Raw genomic sequence first — 27,252 nt, forward strand, 5'->3', positions numbered from 1 at the left:
CAACCTCACCACATGCCTCTCTGGCTGAATCAATCAGGGTTTTCTTCAAAGTTTGCCACTGAATCTCCAAGGTTTGATTGCTGTTCTCAAACTCTTTCATTTTTTCATCAATAAGTTTTGTGTATTTTAGTCTACAGTTCACATCTGAGAGCTGCTCAACTTTTATTCACTTTAAAACTTTCTTACATGTTATTCTTTTCAATATGAAATTCAGATTTATCCTGCTAGAGACTAAATAGTGATCACTTCCAATTTCAAATCCTCTGTACACTCTGGTGTCCTGCACCAGGGAGAAAGCATCACTAGCAACAATAACATAGTCAATGAGACTTTTCTTATTCCTAGCCTCTTCTCTCCATGTGAATTTGTGCACATTTTTATGTTGGAACATGGTGTTAGTAATAACCAGTCCATGTCCTGAGCAGAAATCCAACATGTATTTGCCATTATTATTAGCTTTGCTCTTTTCTCCAAATTTTCCCAAAGCATTATTGTATGTCTGACAATCACTTCTTACTCTGCTATTTAGATCCCCAACAAGGACCAACTTTTCCTTTTTCATTGTTTCAGTAGTTTTCTCTAGAGTCTCAAAAAATTCCTCCACTTCTACCTTAGTAGAACCTTCTGTGGGACCATAGGCAGAAATAAGTCTCATTGTCCAGTTCCCCATTCTGATATTTGTCCACATCACTCTACTTGAGACTGCCTGCCATTCAAGAAGATGAGTCTCATATTTTATGTTGAATACTATGGCTACTCCTTCTTTTCCTTGATTGTCATTGCCTGAATATAACATTTTGAATTTATTGCTCAGAAAGTTCTTACCAGTTTTTGTCTTTTTTGTTTCAGTCACCCCTATTATGTCGATCTGGTACTTATCTAATTTCTCAGCTAGTTCCATTTCTTTGCCAATCAGTCTTCTTATATTGATAGCGTTAAATTGTGAATGAAGAATTTTATGATTTATTAATGCTTCATTCATGATTTAACAAGTATTGTATTTCCTGAGCTAAGTTTGCTCCTATGTAAATTGTAAATTAAACACTTAATGTTAAATTTGTATTGAAATAATAATTGTAAAATTTTTATTAGTTAATTATTCTGCATAATTTCTTTATATAGCTTGTAAATATATTCCATATGAACTGTGATATGTTTTTTTATTAACATTACTGAAAGAAATTAATAAAAGTAATTTTATGTAATTTTTCTGAATGCATTTGATTGGCTGTTGTCAAGGAAACGGAATGAATTTTAGATAGCGTGTGCATGGAGTGTGAGCTGTGGTAATCGAAGGGAGAAGGAGTTGATATGAGCTGAACTGGCTAGAACCGGATTTTGGTGGGAAGAATGATGGTATTTTATTGGAATACGAAAGTAAACAGGGGACAAGCATTCAAGATAGCACAGAGTGAAGTACCGGGTGGCAGTATAGGGAATTTGGAAATGCCATAAATAAATTAAGAAGGGACCGGGAAATTAATAGGCAATTAGGAATATTTCTATGGAATTCTAGAATTACGTTTCAATTACAATTGTTTTCAGGAAGAATAATGCAAAGCTGAAATTAATGCGTAGAAGAAAATAAAGAATAAGTAGATTACCTGAAACGAGTGCGTCAAGACTTGTGAAGCTCTATGTTTAATATTTCAGTTATATAGTGAAGATTCCTTTTGAATAGTGTTACTTCAAAGTGATAGTTAACTTCAGTTTTAAGTGTGCTTATAGTGAATCCAATGTGCAAAGGATGTAGCCCAGTAAGAGCAGTCCATTTTTTTTATATTTCAGCGTGAAGAAATAAGAGTTAGCTCCGCCCGATATATCTTAACATTAACTGTGGCATTCTACTAAAATTAGCCAAAGTATGGAGCTTTAAAGCGTTTCTCCCTTGAAGTGATAACTGCCTCATAATTGAATTAAGTGTTAGTTGACTAAGAGGGAATTAGAGAATTCTACTTTAAGAATAATTACTGTGAGATTCTGTAACATTGAACTGCATGGACCATCTTCAATTATTTGGATGAGTATAGTATTGACAGCTGAATGTGCGATGCCAAATGTTTTATGTTTGTTATGAGTATTTGGACTAAGCTGATTTGCATTGTCTTGTTTTTAAAGTTTTACTTAAATGTACATGTTCTATAACCCTGTATTAAATGTTTATTTTATTGGATTCAATTTGTTGTTTGCCTGATTTTTCTTCATTGCGCCGCTCATAAAGTTTATCGGACCTTGCGGAAGCCTTAAATATTAATTTTAAACTCGGCCTGTAGAAAAGTGAGATTGCTAAAGTTAGTTGATGATTGATTCCACTATATTATATAAACTAATCTGAATATAGGGTGGTGCAGGATAATATAAATGTCTCTATAATTGGATTAGTAATCAACCAACAATTAATTAAGATAATAAAAAAACAGATAATTTAAATAAGAAGTAAGTTCTAACAAGATGGCAGATTCAGAGCCAAGATGTACAACACAACAAAATGGCGCAGTAGTCGACAGGATATGAATTCACTGGTATAAATTAAGCAATTGAATATTTTTTTTGTGTGATAGCAGAAGTAATCCTTAAAATCTTGATAATAAAAATTAAGTGAATCACAATGAGCAGGTTGTGAAGTAGAATCAGGCAAAGAAAAAGGTTATTTTAGAATTGAGATTATAGGATTTAAGTTTGAAGTTAATAAATTAATATGGCTGTTTCATTACGGGAATGGAAGATAGTGAATTTTTCCATACTGTAAACTCCCAACAAGTTTTTCGTCAATTTTCGGGAGAAGAATCAGATGATGTACATCTTTTTTTTCCTTCGTTGAAAAGCTTAGAGAATTAGCAAACTGGACTGATACTAATATTACTACGAAGTAAGTTGATTGGTAAGGCAAGGACATTTTTATATTCATCTCCAGTGCTTAAGGAAACATTAGAATATCAGAAGTTTAAAGATATCTTAATTTCACAGTTCTCTAGATTGAGAAGTATTGGACCCAACTTGTAGAAACTACAGAGGATCACACAAAAGGATAAAGAAAGTGTTACAGTTTTATAATCGCATGTTGACTCTTTCCAACAGTTTGAATGTGTCTAATGAAGATAAACCTCATTTGGATTGGGCTGTTTTCCAGCAGTTTCGCCAAGGTGTGAGACCAGAATTGAGAGAGACTGCTTACAAGAAGAAAATTAACACCTTAGAAGAATGTTTCAAAGTTGTCAAGGAAAAAGAACAAATGATAGGAGACTTTTGTCCCTTATCCAATGTAGGTCATGTGAACATTATAAATAAGACTGATTATTCCTTAAACAAATCTGAAACTGGAAAAGTAAATAAAAGTGAAAAGGGAAAGAAGAGCAGTAATGGAGAGAATTCCTTAAATGTTAATCATATAGCTGAGAGTAAAGAACTATCCAACAAGGACAGTTTAATGCAAGAAATAAAAACCTTAGTTCACCAAGAAGTAAATAAATTACAACAACCAGTAATAGATCGCCTTGATGAAGTAATGAAGCAGCTGGAAGTTATTACTACAACCTTTCATGAAAACCACAACCCTAAAACAGATGGAATCAACAAAATGGTGGAACAAGAAGTAAAAAAACAGAATCAACCTATATTAGCAAATCTGGACAAAATGATGCATGGATTAGAAAGACTCAATCTACAGATGCCCATTATCTCTCAACCTCAAGCAAAGAAGAAGTATTTCTCCAACTATAAGGATCCTCCAAGGTGCTTTTGATGCCACAAGACTGGGCATATTGCTAGGAGTTGTTTTGATGCTAAAGGAACATACTCAGACAATGGATGGGATTTGAAGTTTGGACAGATTCCTCACAAAGTACATAGTAATCTTGATAACTCTTTTAAGATGAATGAATCAATGATGAAAATCAGAGGAAATATCCAAGGGTATCAATATCATATCTTACTAGATACAGGTTGCAATGCTTCAACGATCAGTAGAGACTATCTCATGCATATAAAACACAGAATATGGAAAAATATTATTAAATTGAGGAGACCAGCGAGAATTACTACTCTCTCTGACTACTTTTATGACGTATAAGAAAGCTCGTGTAAGGATTTTTCTACCATTTTTGGGTTATTCGTTTGGCAGGATGTACTGATTATTCCATCAACACCCACCTCTAGTTCTCACATCATTTTAGGAACTAACTTTATGAAAAATTATTGTTTCTCATGTGACTTTTCTAAGGGTGAGATATCCATAATGAATAGAAGAAGAAAAATCTGGAGAAATAATACACCTACAAATATTGGATGGAAGAAACAAACAGAAAGGCATGGTAAGAAGAATGTGATACAACCTACAAGTGAAGTACAGCCAACTACTACTGAGTCAATTGAAGATTTCAAAGGCTCAAATTCTGGTAAACCTAATCAACCTCAAGCTAAACCTACCACAGACTTAACATTACAAGAGCAAATATGTACACCTGAATTAGAACTTAGCAAGATAGATCAACTGATAATTGGAATCAATTTTGCCAAAGCAATTAGTTTACATCCAAGATCTAATAAGGCAAGAAGAAGAAGGAAAGGACAAGTCTGACAGACTATCCTACTTAGAAGATTCTTTGGAGAATGTATATGGAAGGAAAAGGAATTATCAGGGAATGACAGATCACAGAAGTACCATTAAAATGAAAAACCAAGTCATAAGACAATCAAGACATAATGCTAGAGACAAAAATGAAGGACTCTGCTCTGATGAGACACCCCATACTACAAAAATAAGAGACAACTTACTCCCAGTAATGAAAGCAGAATGAATCTAAGAGAAAATCTAGAGAGATACAAAAATACTGACTGTAGTAATAAATTAGATTTTATTCAAACTAGATGTTATTTAAGATCTCGAAAGGGAGATAAGAATCTATTTTCTCCACTCATGAGTCTAGTGTGAAAAATTTTTCTTTAAAGAAAAATTTTTCAGAGGAAAAGTAAGCCTTTATTAAATTGTGAATGAAGAATTTTATGATTTATTAATGCTTCATTCATGATTTAACATATATTGTATTTCCTGAGCTAAGTTTGCTCCTATGTAAATTGTAAATTAAACACTTACTGTTAAATTTGTATTGAAATAATAATTGTAAAATTTTTATTAGTTAATTATTCTGTATAATTTCTTTATATAGCTTGTAAATATATTCTATATGAACTGATATGTTTTTTTTATTAACATTACTGAAAGAGAAAGTAATTTTATGTAATTCTTCTGAATGCATTTGATTGGCTAAGGAAACGTTGTTAAGGAAACGGAATAAATTTTAGATAGCGCGTGCATGGAGCATGAGCTGTGGTATTCAAAGGGAGAAGGAGTTGATATGAACTGAACTGGCTAGAACTGGATTTTAGTGGGAAGAATGAAGGAATTTTATTGGAATACCAAAGTAAACAGGGAGAAGCATTCAGGATAGCACAGAGTGAAGTAACGGGTGGCAGTATAGGGAATTTGGAAATGCCATAAATAAATTAAGAAGGGACCAGGAAATTAATAGGCAATTAGGAATATTTCTACAGAATTCTAAAATTATGTCGAATTCCAATTGTTTTGAGGAAGAATAGTGCAAAGCTGAAATTAATGCGTAGAAGAAAATAAAGAATAAGTAGATTACCTGAAACTAGTGCGTCAATACTTGTGAAGCTCTATGTTTAATATTTCAGTTATATAGTGAAGATTCCTTTTGAATATTGTTACTTCAGAGTGATAGTTAACTTCAGTTTTAAGTGTGCCTATAGTGAATCCAATGTGCAAAGGATGTAACCTGGTAAGAGCAGTCCATTTTTTTATATTTCGGCGTGAAGAAATAAGAGTTAGCTCCACCCGATATATCTTAATATTAACTGTGGTGTTCTACTAAAATTAGCCGAAGTATGGAGCTTTCAAGTGTTCCCCCCCTTGAAGTGATAACTGCCTCATAATTGAATTAAGTGTTAGTTGACTAAGAGAGAATTAGAGAATTCTACTTTAAGAATTCTGTAACATTGAACTGCATGGACCATCTTCAATTATTCGGATGAATATAGTATTGACAGCTGAATGTGTGATGCCAAATGTTTTATGTTTGTTATGAGTATTTGGACTAAGCTGATTTGCATTGTCTTGTTTTTTTTAAAGTTTTACTTAAATGTACATGCTCTATAATCCTGTATTAAATGTTTATTTTATTGGATTCAATTTTTTATTTGCATGATTTTTCTTCATTGCGCCACTCATAAAGTTTATCGGACCTTGCGGAAGCCTGAAATATTAATTTTAAATTCGGCCTGTAGAAAAGTGAGATTGCTAAACTTAGTTGATGATTGATTCCACTAATATAGACTAATCTGAATATAGGGTGGCGCAGGATAATATAAATTTCTCTATAATTGGATTAGTAATCAACCAACAATTAATTAAGATAATAAAAAACAGATAATTTAAATAAGAACTTCTAACAAGATGGCAGATTCAGAGCCAGGATGTACGACACAACAATAGTACCGATCTTTAACTCTGGTGATGTTGAGTTGGGGTGTACTTTCTGATTTGTTCCAGTGGCTGACTTTTTGCTGTTTGCCCTGGTTCCCTCGCAAAAACAACAGGGGCCTTGTTTAACTGGGCGATGCCCCAGCTGGCATGAAATTTTGTCATGTTGTACCATCATTTTGTATTTTGGTTTAAGCCAATACGAATACAATTTGGTCGGCTAAATCCCAAATTGCCAGCCCATCCTCGTTCGTTCAGTATCCAGGTCGATCCCCAACAGGGTGCACCACGAGAAGGTGAGGATTGGACATTAGGTCAGAAGCACTGGTCGGTTCTCCGCATTCCTTTAAAGGCTATATGGAGGTCTTCTCTCAGTTATACAGCTATGACCCTTAAGCACCCCGTAAATTATACCATTAAGCTTTATTATAGATGTCTAATGTACAAGTAGAATATCTGACATACATACACTTTTACTTTCTGTTCTGCAAATAGTTGTATTATTAAAAACCTATTGTTGTTAATAAAAAAAGGTAAAGATATATTTAAAAGGTAAAAATATTCCTTGAAGTTTGAAATCAGTACTAAACAATAATGACTGTTCTTTAAAATGCAAAGTTACTTACCATCATATGGCATACCATAAGGTTTATTTATAGCCAATATGTCATCTGAAAGAAAATCACTCAATGAAATATTAAATAAAATTTAACATTTTAATGCAATTCATTAACAAATTCAAAGTTTTTAAAAGAATAACATATGGAGAACATTTTGTTACATATTATACAGATAATATGTAACATATTATCCAAACCAAACTTCTTTACTAACGCTCAGTTATTTTAAATGATGTCAGATCAATGTGCTCTTTGTATGGAGACATACCAACTACACATTCATTCAGTACTGGATCTCTGAAATATAACAGAAACTCAGCTTGCAACTATCACAACCATGTAGCTTAACTGCTCAAACTATTTGCTGCTCAATTTTTGGCTTAAAATCTTATTTTCTTGATTTGTGATTCATTTACTGCCTTTACCACTTCCCAAATGATATCAATCACTTGGAATTCATTGAATTTTCTGGCTTAATAGTGCCAAGCGAAATGACTGCCAATATCTACTTGGATAAGCTACTACTACTTCTCATACAACTATTCAAACCTTCGTTTGAATAGCTGTATGAGAAATTGTGTGAAAATGTTGAAAACAACTATCAACATCAACAAAACTAAATCTGATTGTGAAAGGACCAAAAGGCAAAAATTGCCTCTATATACAAATACCCTAGTCATGAAATTACTTCATGTACAAACTTTGGTTTGCTCATACTTGAATAAAAGCACCTCTCTAATCCAGCAAAACACTCGCTATGAGCTACCTATTCCATTCTATTCTAAAAATTTTAGATAAAAGTATGACAAAATAGCATCAAATCTTTCTCTCTCTTCTCTTCCCTCCATTTTACACACACACCTTGAACTTCTCAAAAGTAATGGAAAAAATCATCAGCAGCACTACTTAGAAACAAGTTAATATCAATATGGATTCAGACACTTAATATAGGAGATCTTACATAGCATGCAAACATGCACGCATGCCCATGAATCACAGAGCATGTACCTCAGAAAGAGGCCTTTTCAGAAAACTCATTTCATGGTCTCTCTACTGTCTTGTACCAGGTATGATCAAAAGTTTTCCAATTTTATTTTCCCCCTAAGTTAATAGCTTTACTATTACATGCACTCTTCTTTAAATTCACTTGAGATTTGATACAGAAAACCTATCATTTTCAACCACTGTTGAAAACATCTGTAGAAGAGCTGTGGTTTGAACCACAAGTACAACCTATGATTTATTTATTTTTTTCCTTATCATAACATCATATCTTCTCTTCAGTGCCTCTTTGTGTTTAGGAAAAAGAAGGAACTTTCAGCAATTGAACTAGAGTTGAGAGGGTGAAGAGTAACAGCCATGTCATTTATGTATCAGAAATTCCTGTCCAAACAAAGAATGAAGGTTAACCAGGAATAGTATCATTTTTGTCACAACACTAGTAGTATAATCCAAATGAAATTTTGAACTGATCAGCAAACCTGAAGAAAGCAATGCATCTGTTTTTGTGGACAATTTCCTATGTCTACACTATCCTACATCTTGAAGGTTTCTGTAGCAGTTTGTAACAGTGAGCTTAAAATAGTAATGGCTCTATGGGACTTTTCCATAGTTTATTACAGTCCATCATTTCATTATAGTGGTGTTTACTATAGTGCATGTCTACTGTAATTGATGTTTAGAAAGAAAATAGCAGGAAAATTTGCAGAGCTCAGGAGTTACTTCTCCCTTGAAAGAGAAGTCTGAAGAAAGGGAAAGCTATTTACAGCAAAATGCACTATGCAGTCAGAGAAAAGATGATGTCTCAAATTGAAGCAGAACTAGAAGCAAATAGTATTCTTTGAAGTCTATGATTTATGATTTTCTGAATAAAGTTGGATATCACAAAGGGCATGATGCACAATCACATTTTACATGATATTGTTACTCAGATAAGGTATTACTACTCACACTACAACTGCTAAATGTCATTAAGGCAAAGTCTGAAAACTTATTCGCCCTGCTTCAGGTTTGAGTCATCTTTTCTCTGACAGCTTTTTTTCAGTGTATTTTGCTCTGACAGCTTTCCCTCTCTTCAGACTTTCCTATCAAAGGAAAAGTACCTCCAGAGCTCTGCTCATTTTCCTACTCTTTTCTTTCTAAACATCAATTACAGTAGACATAGACTATAGTAAACACCACAGGATAAGTCTGAAAACTTATTCGTCCTACTTCAGGTTTGAGTCATCTTTTCTCTGACAGCTTTTCTTCAGTGTATTTTGCTCTGACAGCTTTCCCTCTCTTCAGATTTCCCTATCGAGGGAAAAGTACCACCAGAGCTCTGCTCATTTTCCTACTCTTTTCTTTCTAAACATCAATTACAGTAGACATAGACTACAGCAAACACCACTGTAATGAAATGATGGACTATAATGAACTATAAAAAAGTTCCATAGAGCCATTGCTATTTTAAGCTCACTGTTACAAATAAAAACCCAAAACCAGAGACTGTTTTTCTGGCAAACATGTGCGTGTGTGTTAAAGAAGAGAAAAACTAGAGTTGCCAAAGAGGATGACTGTGTAATATGCCATACTATTACACAATCAAATGCAGTCAAGAGAGAAAGAGAATAATGATAATAGATATAGAAATACTGACAAAAGCTGATGATTTAAGAGTATCATGAATAAAGGAAATCAACTGGTGGCAATGTTTCACTTATTCCAGTAATCTTTGAACTCAGTTCAAAGATTACTGGAATAAGTGAAACATGGTTGAAAGAAGATATCCTAACAAGAATAGAAGCAGAAAGGTATAGCATATTTTGGCAGGAGAAAACAGAGTGGTGGAATGTTACTTATGATAAGTGAAGAGCACCATCTCAGAGCAGAAAATTTGGAAGGAAGTGGCATTAATAGTTTTGAAAGTGTATGGTGTAATGGGAGGTGGAGGTGGGTAGAATAGAATATTTAGTAGGTTGTAGTTATAGGCCAGGGAACACATAGTGATGAGCAGGAAATGTTGAGGCAGATAAGCATGACAAGTGCAAAGCAAGTAATCATTATAGAAGATTTTTCACTATAGCAATACAAACTGGGCAGAGGAAACAACATATGGTAAAAGAATGTAATTCCTAGAATTCTTGAGGGACAAATATTTTACATGTATAGAAAGACCAGAAGATTAAGAGTTTTGGATTTATCCTAGCATCAGAAGATCTGATTGTAATTGAGATATCAGCCTTTCTCCTAGTGATAATGACCATGTAGTCTTCACTTTGAAGCTGAACAGACATGCAGGAAGTATCAAAGAGAAAGAAATTTATATGGAATTATAAGGGAAGTTCCATGGAAAGAAGAACTGAGAGTGAGAGATATCAGAAGTGCATGGGAGCCAATCAAGAAAAACTTATAAACAGCAATGGCAAATTGCAATTCTCAAGTGAAAAATATGATTTGATGTAAAGTGGATGATTAACAAAAGCAAACAGGAATTGAAATGAAAAAGAGGTCTATGGAAAAAGCATAAAAAGAGAAGTGAAGAACAATTACACAAGGAATATTTGCGTCTCATGACGAAATCACTACATTCAGTTTCCTGGGAGCTAAAATAATGTGATAAAAGCAACAGCAAAACAGAAAAAAAAAAAGTAAAAAAGTAGCAGTGCTTATCAAACTAATGACTTAAGTAGATATAAACATAGTATGAGAGAGGATATGATAGGCTTGATGGAAGAAGTAAGAAAGAAAAGTGAGAAAGCAAAAATGGTTAGTTTATTACCAAGATATGACAGTAATGAGTTAAGGAGGGCTAGGATAGCAGATGAGTCAATGTGCAGGCTACATAGATGAAATGGGTGCGAGCTTTTTTTTTTTTGAAATGTGGAGTGTTTGATGATAGCAAAGACTTGTATTATAACAGGCATGGCCTGCACTTGAATGGTTTTGACATCAGATGCCTAGAGAAATTATTTATTGGAGTGAGACCTAATGCAGCGAATCAGAGAAACTAGATCATCTCGAGAGGAACGATAAGAATGTAAGTTCAGCTAAGGGGGTGCAGGTGTCATAGTGATACAAAAGACAATGAGCACAATTATGAATCTCGGAAAAGGATGGACTATATTTTGGATTCAGCTGTTTGAAGTGTCTGGGAATGGAAAAGAGAAAGTTATACAACTGATCCAAGACTGCAGATGTAAGTAAATGGAAAAGTGAGGAGGTAATTTGTTATGTCTACACACTGTTGGATCTTGAATGAAAAGATTTCCTTAAAGAAATAATTTATTCAGGATTCAACAACAATGAAAATGCTTGTACATAGGTAAAGATACAAATTGTTTAATGAATTATATGCTAGTACTATTTTATGTAATATTACTTAAAGGTAAACGATATCAATCTTTTGTAAGAATTTAAAATGAAAGAAGTAGTCTTTGTAAGATATATGTTAAGGCATGTAACAGAAGTTCAAAGTCCACTAACGAAAACTTTGGGTGAATTGCGTAGCCTATGACAAATTGTCTATGTGAGGGGCAACATGCATTCGGTGTTTTCCAGGAAGACGTGGCACACGCATGGAATTCTCCAGGAAGACGCAAATAGAAAAAACGACACGTGTGCAAAAAGAGGGTGCCGGGCAGAAAGGTATGGGAGTGAAGAGGGCGCCAAAGGTAGTGAATATAAAAGGGGCTTGTTCCCCTTTCAAGGGGTCTTAGCCTTTTGTCTGTTTTGCTTTGGATTTTCTTGTGAAGTCGGGGCAAGTTCGAGTTCGGGATGTTATCAATAGCATGTAGTTATTCACAGCCATCGTTTCGAGATGTCGTACGGAGGGAATAGATAAGGAGATGATTGGCAGCATTCCGAGCAAGCTTGAAGGAACTGACTGCCATATATGTCCACGTGGATCGATCCAAGCCATGCTGTTCCTAATCCACAATGGGAAAGAAAGGCAGAATAATGAAGTCCAAGTCTAGCCTGTGAGACAATTGTCTAGAAGAAGACCGGACATTCCGTGGGTAGAAGTAAGGATAAGATGACAGAATGAATATACTTCCAGGAATATGGTAATGTTAAAACCTTTTGTAATTTTTTGTTATGAAAGAGAGGAATATTGTAATATAGAAGAAAAGAGATGTTATGTTTCAGAACTCTATACTTGTAGGAAAAGGACTATAGCGAATATTGGATAGCAGTGTTTTAAGTCTTAGGGCTATTTCTCAAGTGATTAATTGAATGAATTGTAGTTTGAATTGTTGTGAGTAATGATCTATAAAGTTACCGATGTGATTGAATTAATTTGAGAGAATGTGTAGACTAGTAAGGATATTTGGAGGATGCTAACAAAATTTTGTGCTATGGAATTAACCTATGCTTAAATTGTTGTATAGAATACAGTTGCTATGCTTAACCTTTTCACTTAGGATACCTATATTCCAATTGAGTTTATTCTTGTATATGTGTAACCTTAGGAATTCAATAAATGTATCTTGAATATCTTAACCTGGTTTGTGCGTTGAATTGAATCCAATGCACCGCTTGCTAATATCTGAATCTGAGCGGGATAGAATTATTTGACAGAGACCACAACTGCAAATTAAAGTAAATTAGGTGACATAGATAAACTGAGATAAGAAGCGATTAGTAAATTGATTAGCTTAGTATATTTTCTGAGGGTTACTCCTTAGTTAAGAGCAATTTCTAACCCTAGGGATCTGGCTGGCGCAGCTTGATCAAATAAATATTGCCAGAACCTGATTTAGGAGGTGACTCCAAAACATTATTACTGAGGATAGGGCTCCATTCAGAGGTCTACCCTTTGTTAATTATTTAATATACTTAATCATTCTAAGAATCGGCCAATTGTCTGGATAGATTTTACAGTAAAATGCGAGTGTGCAGTGTTATGCTAGTTTCATGAGTATAGACCATAGAAGTACACAGTTAAAACGATAACACTACACAGTGATAATTTGAGACTAATAAAATAGGAAGAAGAACACAATAAAATTATAAAAGTAAAGTAATGTCACGACATAACAACACAAATGCTAGGAGCATTAGAAACAAGGTGGCTAACTTTGTTAATTTGGTGAACATTGTGGCACAAAATTACTAGCATTAGTGAAACCTAGCTGTCAGAATTAGATCTAGTAATTGGAATCAGGCATAAAGGGTATTTTTAAGAATGACAAAAGAGAAGGAGAGGACTGATTGTTGGTTGATTGTTTTAAATTTTCAGCCAAAGCAACTCAGGCCATAAGACCAATGTATTATGTCTGTTAATTGTACATGTCCTAATGGTCAGTTTGCCTGTTTTATGAGATAAAAAACCTGAGTTTTATGGAGGAAAAACCCTACCACCTCCATATGAAAGATTGAAGAGGAGGAGAAGTACTATTAATGATACCAGATGGCTTGAGTCCAGTCACAGTAGAAACTGATGAAAGCGACATGTCCTGTACAGCAACAAGTTTTAGGAAATCTGGTGTGAAGTTGAAGTAAACAGGGTGAAACATATGGTGGGTGTTGCTAAAGACATAGCAGTTCAGTTGCTGTGGAACCCGTGCCAAAAGAATTACACTGCTATGCTGCAAGTTAAAGAAAGAATGCATGCATTCGATTAAAATAAATTATTAGAAATTCAACCAGAGAATTGAAAAAGGTGGAAAAACATTTGACTAAACTAGACATGAAAAGAAAAAAGGATCAGAACGAAAACAGAAAAACAGAAAAGTACGAAAGACAGAAAAGTACTGGACTTGGTAATCATAATATTAATAACAACAAGGTAAGTTAGTTAAAATCTAAGAAAAAAGAAGTGATATGGTATGGTGACTCAATCTTAAAATTTGCGCTTGCCAAGGGAGTCACCACTTCTAGTTTCCCAGGGGGTGAAAATTAAAAATATGACAGTAAGTCAGTTAAAATCTAAGAAAAAAAGAAGTGATATGGTATGGTGACTCAATTTTAAAATTTGCACTTGCCAAGGGAGTCACCACTTCTAGTTTCCCAGGGGGATGAAAATTAAAAATATGACAAATGCAATTGAAAAGCAAAAAAAAAAGAAAAGTAAAAGAGATGGTAGTTGTGGTAGATACTAATAATTTAAGTAGTGACAAATATAGTATGAGAGAAGATATGAAAGGTCTGTTGGAAGAAGAGAGAAAGAAATGTGAGAGAGTAAAAACTGTAGGACTGCTACCCAGATATGACAGTACTGAGCTAAGAAAGAGGGTGGATGAAAGCAAATGATTTCAAGTGCAGAAGAAATGTATGCAAGTTTTTAGATGTGTGGAGTGTGTTTGATGTCAAAAACTTGTATAAGAAGGATGCATATGTAGGACTTCTTATGAAGGACTTGTATAAGAAGGATGGTCTGCACTTGAATTCATTTGGTATCAGGAGCCTGGAGAAATTACTTCTTCATATGAGACCTAAGGCAGAGAGAGTCAGGGAAACTAGATCATTAAGGGAGGAATGGGAAAATGCATGTGAAAGTTAGTTATGATATGCAAATATGATAAATATATGAATGTCTTGGAACATAACCATGTTCGAAAACATTCATGAACATGGTTATGTGGCGAAGGGGTGGAAAAATATTCTTTGAGTTCGGACTTTCAAGTATGTCTGGGAGGGAAAAGAGAAAATTCTATAACAAGACCAAATACACTGCATATCTAATTATAAGAATAGGCTAGGTGGTAATTTATTACACCTATACACAAATGCCAGGAGCATTAGAAACAAAGGGGTTGAGTTTGTTGCTTAATTGAATACACCCTCTGTCCAAACAGAAACCGAACTTTTCGAAAATAGAAGGAACTAGTGGTGCCACCTGTTGTATCTTTTTGTTGTCGAAAGTGGCAACCTTCATTAGTGTTGTGTCAACTGTTTATGACATTTGTTTCATTAGAAGCCAATTTATAGTGCCAAGAGTGACAGCTTGTTGTGACAAACAGTCGGAAAATGAGTTTCAAACATAGAGCTGCGATTGAATTTTGTGCTAAACTTGGTAAAAGTTTTACCGAAATGCATGAAATGCTTCAAAAAGCATACGGTGATGAATGCTTATCCTGTACTCAAGTTTACATGAGTGGTTTAAGCGATTTCAAAATGGTCGTGAGACGCTTGAGGACGACAAAAAGCTGGGCCGTCCAAAAACCGGACTGAGCAAAGTTAACATCCAAAAAGTGAGTGATTTCATTAAAAAAAATCCGAAATCGTCTGTGAGATTGATTGAAGATGAATTGGGGATTCCAAAATCAACTGTGCACAATATTTTGACCGACAGTTTGGGCCTTCATAAATTGAATTCGCGATTTGTTCCCCACAAGTTGATCGACGACCAAAAAATGTATTGAATTGAACACTGCAAAGACCTCGTCAAAACTGCTCGTAAGGACTCGAATGTCCTTGAAATGAGCATTACTGTGACAAAACGTGGTGTTTTGAGTATGAGCCTGAAACAAAGCACCAGAGTGCTGAATGGAGACCACCAGAAGAGGGGCATCCAAATAAGTCGCGTGGAGAAGTAAAGACAATGCTGATTTGGTTCTACGATTCCAAGGCATTATCCACAAAGAATTCGTTCTGCCTGGCCAAACGGTCAATGGTGAGTTTTATCTCGAAGTTTTGAAGCGACTGATAGTGAGAATTCATTGCATACGGCATGAATATCATGATGCAGGCAGCTGGTCATTTTTGCACGATAATGCACCATCTCATTGTTCGAACATTGTAAGACAGTTTTTGAGCAGAAACCAAGTTTGTGTGTTGGATCACTTGCCATATTCACCTGATTTAGCACCCTGTGACTTCTTTCTCTTCCCCTAACTTCATTTGCCGATGAAAGGAAAGCAATACGACACCATTGAAAACGTTCAAGTGGCAGTAACTACAACGCTCAACAGTATTCCAAAAACCGATATAAAAAACTCATTTAACGAATTAATTGACCATGCCAAACGCTATATCGAAGCTGAGGGAGAGTATATTGATTGAAATAAATTATTTGAATAATTATAATTGGCCTGTGTTTTATTTTCTATCAAAAGTTCGGTTTCTTTTTGGACAGAGGGTGTACGATGTGACCTAAGATTGTTGGCATTAGAGAAACCTGGCTATCAGAATCAGATATGGTAAGTGGGATCAAGTGTAATGAGTATACTATTTTTAGGAATGACAGAAGAGATAAGAGAGGAGGAGGAATACTACTAATGATATTAGATAACTTAAGTCCAGTTAGAATAGAAACACAAGAAAACAATGTCCCACGTAGCATTGAATTTGAATCTATATGGTGTGGAGGTTAACAGAATGAAATATATGGTGGGTGTTGCTACAGACCTGGCAGCTCAGTTGCACGGGACAAAGAAATGCATCGCAATTTAGACTTATGGGTACCAAACAAATGATCCTCGTGGAAAGGCTTAGACTTAGAATTATTGGTTATACATTCTTACTAAATAGCTTAAGGAAATTACAACATACAATAGAATATACATTAAAATAAATTTTAATACACTTCCAATATTTTGGCAACATCACGTTGCCATTATCACAGGAACTTAAATACAGGACACGTGCACGCAAGCACAACACACAGTAAATGAGGAACGAAGCAGGAAGCTATTCTTTCTCCTAAAAGTCCTGATTGTGCCCCTAGCAGGCAATATTGGTATTCTTGGTCGATTGGGCTGAAGGCCTTCTGATGTCGGTTTCCCAAATTTGGGGCAGTCTCATGCAACCAAATTTGTTGAGGTTTGGATTGTTTCTTAGGGCTGAGGCTGATTCCATGAATAGTCTTTTGTATTTGAATTTACTATGGTGTATTATCGTGACTTTCTTCCACCGTACTCTATTGCGGGTATCCAGCACATGGTCTGCAAGACCAGAGTGGCTGTATTGGTGAAAACGGATGTAGTCCTTGTGTTCTGAAATTCTGATATTCAAGCAAATGATCATTATGAGTGACTTTTCCAAACATTGATTGGGTAGAAAAGAAATCTCATGATAAGAAAGAAGAGGAATTGATTGAATTATTGCAAGATAAATTTCTCAAGCAGCATATGAAAGAAGGAACTCGAGATCAAAGAGTGTTGGATTTGCTCATAGCCTCTGTTAAAATTATAGCTATTATGGTAACAGTGATCATGCTGTGCTTTCTTGGGAAGTATCTAATTGTATTGATGCTCTGATTAAAACAGGTTACATGCTGAACTACAAAGATGGAAATTATGATCAACTTAGGAGAATACTATCTCAGGTCCCAGTATCAATTACTGAATGGAAAAAATGTCAGAAATGCATGAGAATCTGAAAAAGTGCTTAAATGAGGAGATATCTAAATGTATCCCTAGTGTTTGAAAAATAAATAGGTTGGGAATCAAATGGATATGCAACCTTATTAAGCACAAGATCCACAAGAAGAAGATGATGTGGAAAGAATATTGTGAGAATAAGAAAGAGATGTTATGAAATAAAGCTCAGGCAGAAGAATAACGAGTATTGTGCGAAAAGCTAAATCAGAGTATGAAAAGAAATTAGTCATGCAAGCTAAAGGCAATCCAAAAAAATCTTATCATTATGCCTCATTACAAAATAAAGAATGCATGTGAAAGAATAACTTTGCTGAATGCAGATGGTACTCGAGTGTCAGAAGCTAATGAGATTGTTCACAGTTAATTAATGAGTGCCCACTTTGCTAATATATATCAACCAGGTGTATATAACATGGTGCTCAGTACTACTGTTACATTGGATGAAGAGTTAGAGGTTCATAAAAATGAGGTTGAAGAGCTGTTGCATAACCTGGATAAGAATTTATCTATAGGGATAGATGGAACATCAGCCTGTTTGCTAAAGGAATGTTCAGCCAAAATTGGCTAGGACTTTCACGTTTGCATAACTTGAGTCTCAGCTAAGGAATGATGTCACTGGAATGGAAGGTATGTATGATAGCTCCAATGTACAAGAGTGGTGCAAAAACAAATGTGTCTAACCGACCTATCAGTATCTCTGGTGTGGTAGTGAAGATTTTAGAGAAGTTGGTAGGAACTCGCACACAGAAATGGGTAGACAAACATGCTATACTCTGCAAGGAGCAGCATGCTGCAAGGAGCAGCATGGGACTTACTAAAAGGTCATGCTTTTAGCAATTTGCTCATATTTTATAACAATGTTAGGGCCAAGTTGGATAAAGGGAATGGATATACTATGATAATGTTCGATTTTTCTAAGGCATTTGAAACACGAAAGGCTGTTGCATAAACTGGAGAATATGAGATTTCAATATAAACTCTTGACTTGGATCAGGGGATAGTTGACAGACATATATCAAAAAGTGATGTAGTGTGTGTGAATCTGCAAGATTTAAGGTGACCAGTGGTGTACCTCAGGGTTCAGTTCTTGGGTCATTATTGTTCAATCTGTACATTAATGACATCACAGGCAGGATCTAACATCAAATGTGCAAATGTTTACCAATGATATGAAGATAAGCAGGGCAATCCGGGATGCTACTGATATTCAACACTTACAAAATGATTTGAATAAGCTGGAAATTTGGGCAAATGAAAATGGCAGTCAGTTTAATGTTCAAAAAGTGTAAAGTTATGCACTTTGGCATGATTAGAGTTCCAGCAGCATATTATATTAATGAGGTTATGCTACAAGAAACTACAAGATAAAGGGATCTTGCTATATTGGCAGATAGGAATTTGAAGTTCAGAGGTCACATAGCAAACACTGCAAATACAACTCAGAGGATAACTGCGATGTTGAAGCGAACCATGACATGCAAGGATAAGGAAGTCATTTTGCCTCTTTATAAGGCTTTGATAAGACCACAACTGGATTATTGTGCGCAGATTTGATCTCCCAGGTTCCAAGGGGATAAAGAAGCTGTGGAAATGGTGCAAAGAAGAGATACAAAGATTATATCTGGATTATGGGATTTAGATTATGAGGACAGATTTCGAGTATATGGATTGCAGACTCTGGTTAACAGAAAAAGATGGGTGATAGGATACAGGTCAATAACTAAACATACACACGTAACCACAGTAATAAGATTTTTTTAATAAGTAAATATTTCATCCTAAGTATCATAGGACATCGTCAGTACAGTTAATTCAAACAATACTAGGAATCGCACACAGTTTGGGCGCATGCTTACAATGGAATCCCTCTATGTGTGCAGTAGCGTGTTATAGAATTAAATTAACATACCGTACCAGGCCTCTTAGAATGTACGGTTTACCTAAACTTCACAAGAATAACGTTCTACTCAGACCCGTCGTGGATTCTATTAGCAGCCCCAACTTACATATTATCAAGATTTTTATCTAACCTTCTCCGTCCTTTCATAGGCAACTCAGCCTCATCAATTAAAAATTCCACAGAGCTTCGTGCAAAAATAAAAGACAATCAACTGTTGGAAACTGACATGCTAATTTGCTTCGACATTGTCTCCCTCTTCACTAATACCCCCCATAAGGAAACGATAGACTTACTAACTCAAAAATTTCCATCCAATAATGTTGAATTATTCAAATTTGTTATTATGTCTGGATACTTCACTTGAAAAGAAAAAATTTACAAGCAAGAGGAAGGAACAGCAATGGGATCTTCCTTATCACCAAACTTGGCCAACTCTTTTCTAGAACACTTTGAAGAAAAAAATTTTCTTCAAGGTGTTCCTGGATATACACACATCTAGAGAAAAGAATATGGTTCTATCTCCACTTCTGTCTACCATAAGTCGACATTTTCAGGTTGCTACATTCACAATTCTTCGGCTCATCATCCATCTCAAAAATTTGGCATCATTAAATCATCAGTAACCAGAGCACACAGATTCTGCTCCTCCGAAGAATCTTTTAACCAAGAATTGGAAATAATCAAAAATAAAGCCATACATAATGGATACAATCCAAAAACAACTAAAAAAAATCATCAGTCACTTCCCCACTCATCAACCTAGACAAGAACAAGTCCGTAGGATTCCCATACCTTATGTGAAAGGTATCACTGAACATCTCTCAAAAATTATGAAGAAATATAAACTGGCTGCTGCCTACAAACCAATCAATCAGATGTACAATTGGTTACTTTCTCCTAAAGACAAGCTCTTACCTCTGATGCTATCTGGCTTATACGAGGTCCCATGTTCCTGTAAATTGTCCTACAATGGACAGACAGGTAGATCCATTAGAAAACTCATTTCGGAACATCAAGATCATATCCGTCTTATCAAACCGCAGAAATCTGTCCTCGCACAACACGGAATTGAAAACCCAAACTATAGGATCCATTACAAAGAGACCAAACTTCTACATAAATCTTTATATAAACATGAACGTTTATATAAAGAAAGTGCTGAAGTCCTACGTCACAGACCCAATTTGAACCATAATGATGTTCTTACTATCCCTAAAGTCTGGGAAATTGTCATCCTAAATTGTGTAAAATAATTTTATATATGTTATCTCATTTTAATATAATCTTTTTTTCCTCTCCAGATATATTTTAATTTAATTCTATAACATGCTATCGCATGCATAGAGGGATTCCATTGTAAGCATGCGCCCAAACTGTATGTGATTCCTAGTATTGTTTCAATTAACTGTACTGACGATGTCCTATGATACTTAGGACGAAATATTTACTTATTAAAAAATCTTATTGCTGTGGTTATGTGTGTATGTTTAGTCGTGAATGCTCTGCAGGTCTCATTATACAACAGAGGTATAAACATTTGAATAAGTGTTATAGGATATCATCTGATGATATTTTTCGTTATATGGAAGGTGGGGAGAGAACATCAAAGGTGGGGCATCAATGGAAGTTAAATTTATTTGCATTCAAGAAAGGGGTCTACACCAGAGAGCAGCGAGTAGTTGGAAAGGGGTATTGAGGTCATCTAGTATGAATGAATTTAAGGAAAGGTATGACAGCTGGTTTAGGGTGATTTATAGCCTTCCTTGACGAGTTCTTGATTCCCTACAGGTCTCAGGGATAATTATCACTTATAATATTATAATTATTATTATTATTACGTTGTTGGATTCTAATTATGTAGAAAATAGAATAAATGTTATTTGATTCAGAATCCAACATGATTTTCCATCACAAGGGCTACGTTTGTAAATATTATTTAATGTAAATAACGTAAATTATAATTTGATATCATATAACCACCTTAATTATATCAAATATTTAATTATTTAATCAAAAGAAAGTGTTAATGATAAAGAGGTTCTGTTAATATTATTAAGCTATTTTATTTATTGTTATGTCAATATTGTAAGAACTTATATTTGTAATTTAACTACGCATTTATTGAAAAGCAAATATTCTAATTATTCCTGTTTTGTGAAAGCTTAATTTTATGTAATAACTCAATGTAGTTGTATAGCCTAATGTAACATTCGCGAGAATGTTTACGTTTATCGGTTGTCATAGAGACGCATGAAATAAACGAGAGCGAGTGGAAAGAGCGTGGGCTAAATAAGAAGAGAAAATATATACGTAGTAGGGGAGTCGGAACGGAATTTTGGAAGTAAAAGGTAGCAAGGAGATAAACTAGAGAAGTAGAAGTAAATAAAAGGTTCTTAAGGGTAGGAGTTGAGTGGATATTTTTTTATAAGTGAGCAAGGACGAAACGAGCTTTATAGTTAGCTGAAAGTATAATCAGCAGTAATAATAAAAAGGAAATTAATACTACAATCGGATAAAATAAAAAGCTGGATGTTTAAGGAAGAATTCTGAATGAACCCGGCTATTCTAGAATTGTGGCTTATTTCCGATTTGCCCTAAAAAGAACCTCACGGTGTTTAATTAGTTTATGAGTGGTAACGACGATAGTTGAAGTACCCTGTAATTGAAGTCTAGAATTCTGAAGTGCGTTTGATAGTGCTTTAAGTGTAACCATGGATAAGTCTTGTAGATGTGTTTTTATTAAGTAAGATAAATAAGTTCCAAAGGTTTATTCACAACATAATTGATGTATTAGGAACTATTTCCGGTAAGGTTTATCATAGTGTATTATTTCTATGCTTGAAGAATTGTGTGTTAATTACGCTATGCTTAACGCTACTTTAACTGTAGAAACTCTTTGTGAATGAGAGTTGGAGATAAGAATTGTTTGAAAGATATTTTCAGCTATTAGTGCTTGTAATATTTTGAACTTATAGCATGACTGAGAATTGTGTGAAAACTGACTAGATTGGATGTTCCATTATATTAATTTAAGTGTAGAAACTTTGTAACCCAGAAGCTGAGAAAGTACATGTGAAGACTTGGAAGATTTTGCTATTGAGATTATCTAAACTTAAAGTTTGACTTGTTTCTAGTATATAGAAATTAGAAGTAAAATTTATGTATGTGTTATATGACCTATATAAAATGTTTCATTGGTTAATCTAACTATTGTATTGGCCTGAATTTCTTATTGCTGCACCGTTCACAAAAATTCGAATCTAGCGGGAATCCCAGAAAGAAAATAAATACTTCGGCCTGATTGAATGAAAGGACTGCTAACTAACTTTGAATTGATCGTACTGTTTCATATAGACTTATCTAAGGATAGAGTGGCGCAGTATAATAGAAATTTCTCTACCCTTGGATTAGTGATCAATTTACAATTAGTTGTGTTTTATTTTATGAAAGTGACTAGTAACAAGATGGTGGATTAGAACACAACATGAAGAAAACAATGTCACGACAATGTAAAACCTCTAGGGAGTCCAAAGACTCATCAAGGGAGGGCACCTACTCTACAACTCTCCGTCTCCACCACTCCACCAACAACTACTTTCATCATCTACACCAACACCGTATACCATCGAACACATAATAATAACAACATTTGTGAATGTAGATGGCATACTTGCATCAGAGATGAACAAGATTGTTTAAATAACGAGTGTTCACTTCACTTAGAACTATCAATAAGACATATATCACATGGTCCACAAAGCTACTACATTGAATGAAGAGACAGAAGTGCATAAAAATTAGGTATAACAGCTGTTGCATAAGTTGGATATCAATTCAAGATGGGGCAGATGGGACTCTATGGAGCCTTGGAAGTAATTCTATATCAGCAGGTGTACTAAAGGAATGTTCAGCTGAAATGGCATGGCCTTTGACATGTTTGTATAACTTGGGTATCAGTTCAGGAAAGATCTCAAGGAATGGAAAGACCATATGATAGTTCTGTTGTACAATAGTGATGCAACAATGGATGCATCGAACTACTGACCTATCGGTATCTTTTGCATGGATTTAGAGAAACTGGTAAGAATTCACATACTGAAATGAGTTGACAGACATGCTATACTTTAAAAAGAACAACATGCGTTTACTAAAGGAAGGTTATTTTTAGCAATCCGCTCATATTTTATAATAAAGTAATTGGTCAGTTGAATAACAGGGGAATGGATACACCATGGTACTGTTAGACTTTAGTAAGTCATTTGATAAGATATCACATGAAAGTCCCATCTGTCCCTATTGTTGAATTGATATCCAACTTATGCAACAGCTGTTATACCTAATTTTTATGCACTTCTGTCTCTTCATTCAAAGTAGTATTAGCTTTGTGCACCATGTGATATATCTCTGGTTGCATAAACTGAAGAATATGAAAAAGAATATAAAATATTGACTTGAATAAGGGGGTAGTTGATGGATAGTAACAGAAAGTGGTATATGGTGGTGTAATGCTACTATATTTGAAGGGATCAATGGTGTTTCCCCAGAGATCAGTCCATAGACCACTGGCAGGCAATTTCAGATAGAGTGATATGGACAAATCAGAATGAGGAACTGAACAATGAGACTTATTTGTGCCTATAGTCCCACAGAAGGTTCTACTAAGGTAGAAGTGGAGGAATTTTTTGAGGTTTTAGAGAATAAAAAATGAAAAGTTGGTCCTTGTTGGAGATCTAAATAGCAGAGTACGAAATGACTGTCAGACATACAAAAAATATTTTGGAAAAATTTGGCAAATAATGAAAATGAAAATTTTTCAAAAAATTAAAAAATAATGGCAAATACCTGTTGGATTTCTGCTAAGGACATAAACTGGTTTTTACTAACACGATGTTCCAAAAACATTTGTGCACAATTCACATGGAGAGAAGAGGTAAGGAATAAGAAAAGTCACATTGACTATGTTATTGTTGATAGTGATGTTTTCTCCCTGGTGCAGGACACCAGAGTGTATACAGGATTTGAAATTGAAAGTGATCACCATTTAGTCTTGAGCAGAATAAAATTGAATTTCATACTGAAAAGAAGAGCATGTAAGAAAATTTTAAAGCAAATAAAAGTTGAGAGCTAACAGATGTGAACTATAAACTAAAATACACAAACCTTATTCAAGAAAAAATGGAAGAGTTTGAGAACAGGAACCATACCTTCAAGATTCAGTGGCAAGCAATGAAGAAAACATTGATTGATTCAGCCAAAGAGGCATGTGGTGAGGTTGTCTGCAAGGATAGAAAAATCAGAACTCCATGGCGGACACAGGAAGTTAAATAGGCACTGAAGGAAAAGAAGAGAGTATATCAAACGTTACTGGCAAATAAGTCAGCTTGTGCTTTTAAAGAATACAGAAACAAATGTAAGAAAGCTAAACACTGTGTAAACCTAGCTAAACAAAAGTCATGGGAAGACTTTGGTAAGATCATAGAAAATAAATATCAAGGTGGAAAGATATTCTGGTAGTTGTTGAAGAAGTTCAAAAATGGAGAAATCCTTTACGTATGAAGTAATTACTTCAAAAAATTGCTAAATGAAACAATTAGTGATAGTACAGTGGTAAAAAAACACTCAACATGCATATCAGGAATACATTTCCATATGTGAAGTAGAAAAAGACATCATAAACCTGAAATGTGGAAAGGCAGCTGGAGTAGATGATATTTGACCAGAAATGCTAAATATGGAGGTATAAAAGAACTATTCAGTGATTGTAGTGCATAGTTCAGAAGGCCTGGACAGAGGGACGAATTCCAAATTCCAACTGAGAAATGGTTGAGAAGGATTGTGGAAAAGAGGTTTGGTGAAGAAAAAGCTGGATTCAAGCCAAATAGAGGCTGTCAGGAACAGAATTTCCCTTTACGACAAATAGCTGAGAAATCATAGGAATATAACAAAGATCTGTATTTAAGTTTTGTAGATCTGGATAAGCATATGATGAAAAGGTGCTAAGAGAGAAGCTATTCAAATCGCTACAGTTCTACGGTGTCAATGTTGCATTATATCAAGCAATACTTAGTCTTTATTTGAGTTGTAAGTCAGCAGTAAGAATTGAAGGAAGTACAAGATGTTTTAATGTTGAATCTAGGATGTACATTATCCTTGTGTATATCTAGATGAAGGAAAAGTGGTATTAAACCTGATATCAAAATTGGAGATGTTAATCTCAGCTCTTTGCTTTATGCAGATAATGCTATACTTCTAAATAAATCTGCTACAAGTCTGCAAGATTCTCTGACTAAATGGAATAACAGTTGTAATAGATAAGGTATGAAGGTCAGCAATAACAAATCAAAGACTGAAAATAGGCAGAAGCACTGAAAATATCAACTGCATTGTGAATGGAAAATCTATAGAACAAGTAAAACATTTCAGCTATTTAGGTACGATTTTTAGTGAAGATGGTAAATTAAATATGGAAATAGACAACAGAATCAACAAAGCTGGTATGGTAAGAAGTCATCTGAATAAATTTATATGAAATAAGAGAGAAATTAGTCAAAATACTAAATTAGCTGTATATAAGACAGTGTTCAAACCAATTTTAACTTATGGATCTGAGAGCTGGGTTAGAAATAAAACACTTGACCAAAGACCGCAGATATCAGCGTCCTGAGAAAGATCAGGGGCATGAACAGATGGCATCATTGGCAATATCATATTAAAAACGAGAATATTAGTCAAAATGCTAAATTAGCTGTATATAAGACAGTGCTCAAACCAATTTTAACTTATGGATCTGAGAGCTGGGTTAGAAATAAAACACTTGACCAAAGGCCGCAGATATGAGAGTCCTGAGAAAGATCAAGGGCATGAACAGATGGCATCAATGGCAATATCATATTAAAAACGAGAATATTAGTCAAAATACTAAATTAGCTGTATATAAGACAATGTTCAAACCAATTTTAACTTATGGATCTGAGAGCTGGGTTAGAAATAAAACACTTGACCAAAGACTGCAGATATGAGAATCCTGAGAAAGATCAGGTGCATGAACAGATGGCATCAATGGCAATATCATATTAAAAACGAGAATATTAGTCAAAATACTAAATTAGCTGTATATAAGACAATGTTCAAACCAATTTTAACTTATGGATCTGAGAGCTGGGTTAGAAATAAAACACTTGACCAAAGACCGCAGATATGAGAGTCCTGAGAAAGATCAGGGGCATGAACAGATGGCATCAATGGCAATATCATATTAAAAACGAGAATATTAGGAAAGAAATTGACATTGTTAGCATCCAGGAATGTGTTAGCAGAGCTAATCTCTGGTGGTATGGTCACTTAAACAGAATGGGAGAGGAAAGATTAGTAAAATAAGTGTTCTCTGCCAGGTTGGCAGGAAAAAGACTCAGAGGAAGACCAAGATATAGGTGGATTGATATGGTAAAAAGTACCTTAGAAGATAGAAATATAAGATCTAATAATGTTGGATTCTTGACAGGTGACAGACTGATTTGGTGGAAAATTGTAGATAGGAAGTTAATAATGATGTAAATTTTTCATGTAGTACTATCATATCCTGTAGAGCCCTTGAGGTTACATGTCAGGAATTTGATGATGATTATGCAAAGATAGACAGGGCAATTGGGGATACCATTGATAATATACAGCACTTATGGAATGATTTGTCCATGATGAGATGTCCCATATTATATTGGTGAGATTATGTTACAAGAAATTGGCGAGGCTAGAAATCTTGGCATTATGGTAGATAGAAAACTAAAGTTGAAAGGGCACATTGCAAAAATTGTAAATATAACTCAGGATAAATGTGATGTTGAAATGAATATCAAGTAATTTTGCCTTTTTACAAGGCCTTAAATAACTGCACTTGGACTACTATAAAGAAACTGTTGAAAGGATGCAAAG

At 34.7% G+C, this 27,252-nt stretch overlaps 1 protein-coding gene across 1 annotated transcript in view; it reads right to left on the reverse strand.

Annotated features, from left to right (window-relative positions):
* The window catches only part of LOC150093590 (pseudouridylate synthase RPUSD4, mitochondrial-like), a 113,656-nt gene that overhangs the window by 81,299 nt on the left and 5,105 nt on the right, over positions 1-27,252 (reverse strand). Inside the window, exon 2 of the mRNA XM_090413066.1 lies at positions 7,126-7,170. Coding sequence (XP_090269192.1) covers positions 7,126-7,170 — 45 coding nt within the window. The remainder of the gene's footprint in view (positions 1-7,125; positions 7,171-27,252) is intronic.

The sequence above is a fragment of the Typopeltis vanoorti genome, chromosome 23 (assembly GCF_054136105.1).
Source record: "Typopeltis vanoorti isolate ZY-2024b chromosome 23, IOZ_Tvanoo_1.0, whole genome shotgun sequence".
In the NCBI taxonomy this organism is placed as follows: Eukaryota; Metazoa; Arthropoda; class Arachnida; order Uropygi; family Thelyphonidae; genus Typopeltis; species Typopeltis vanoorti.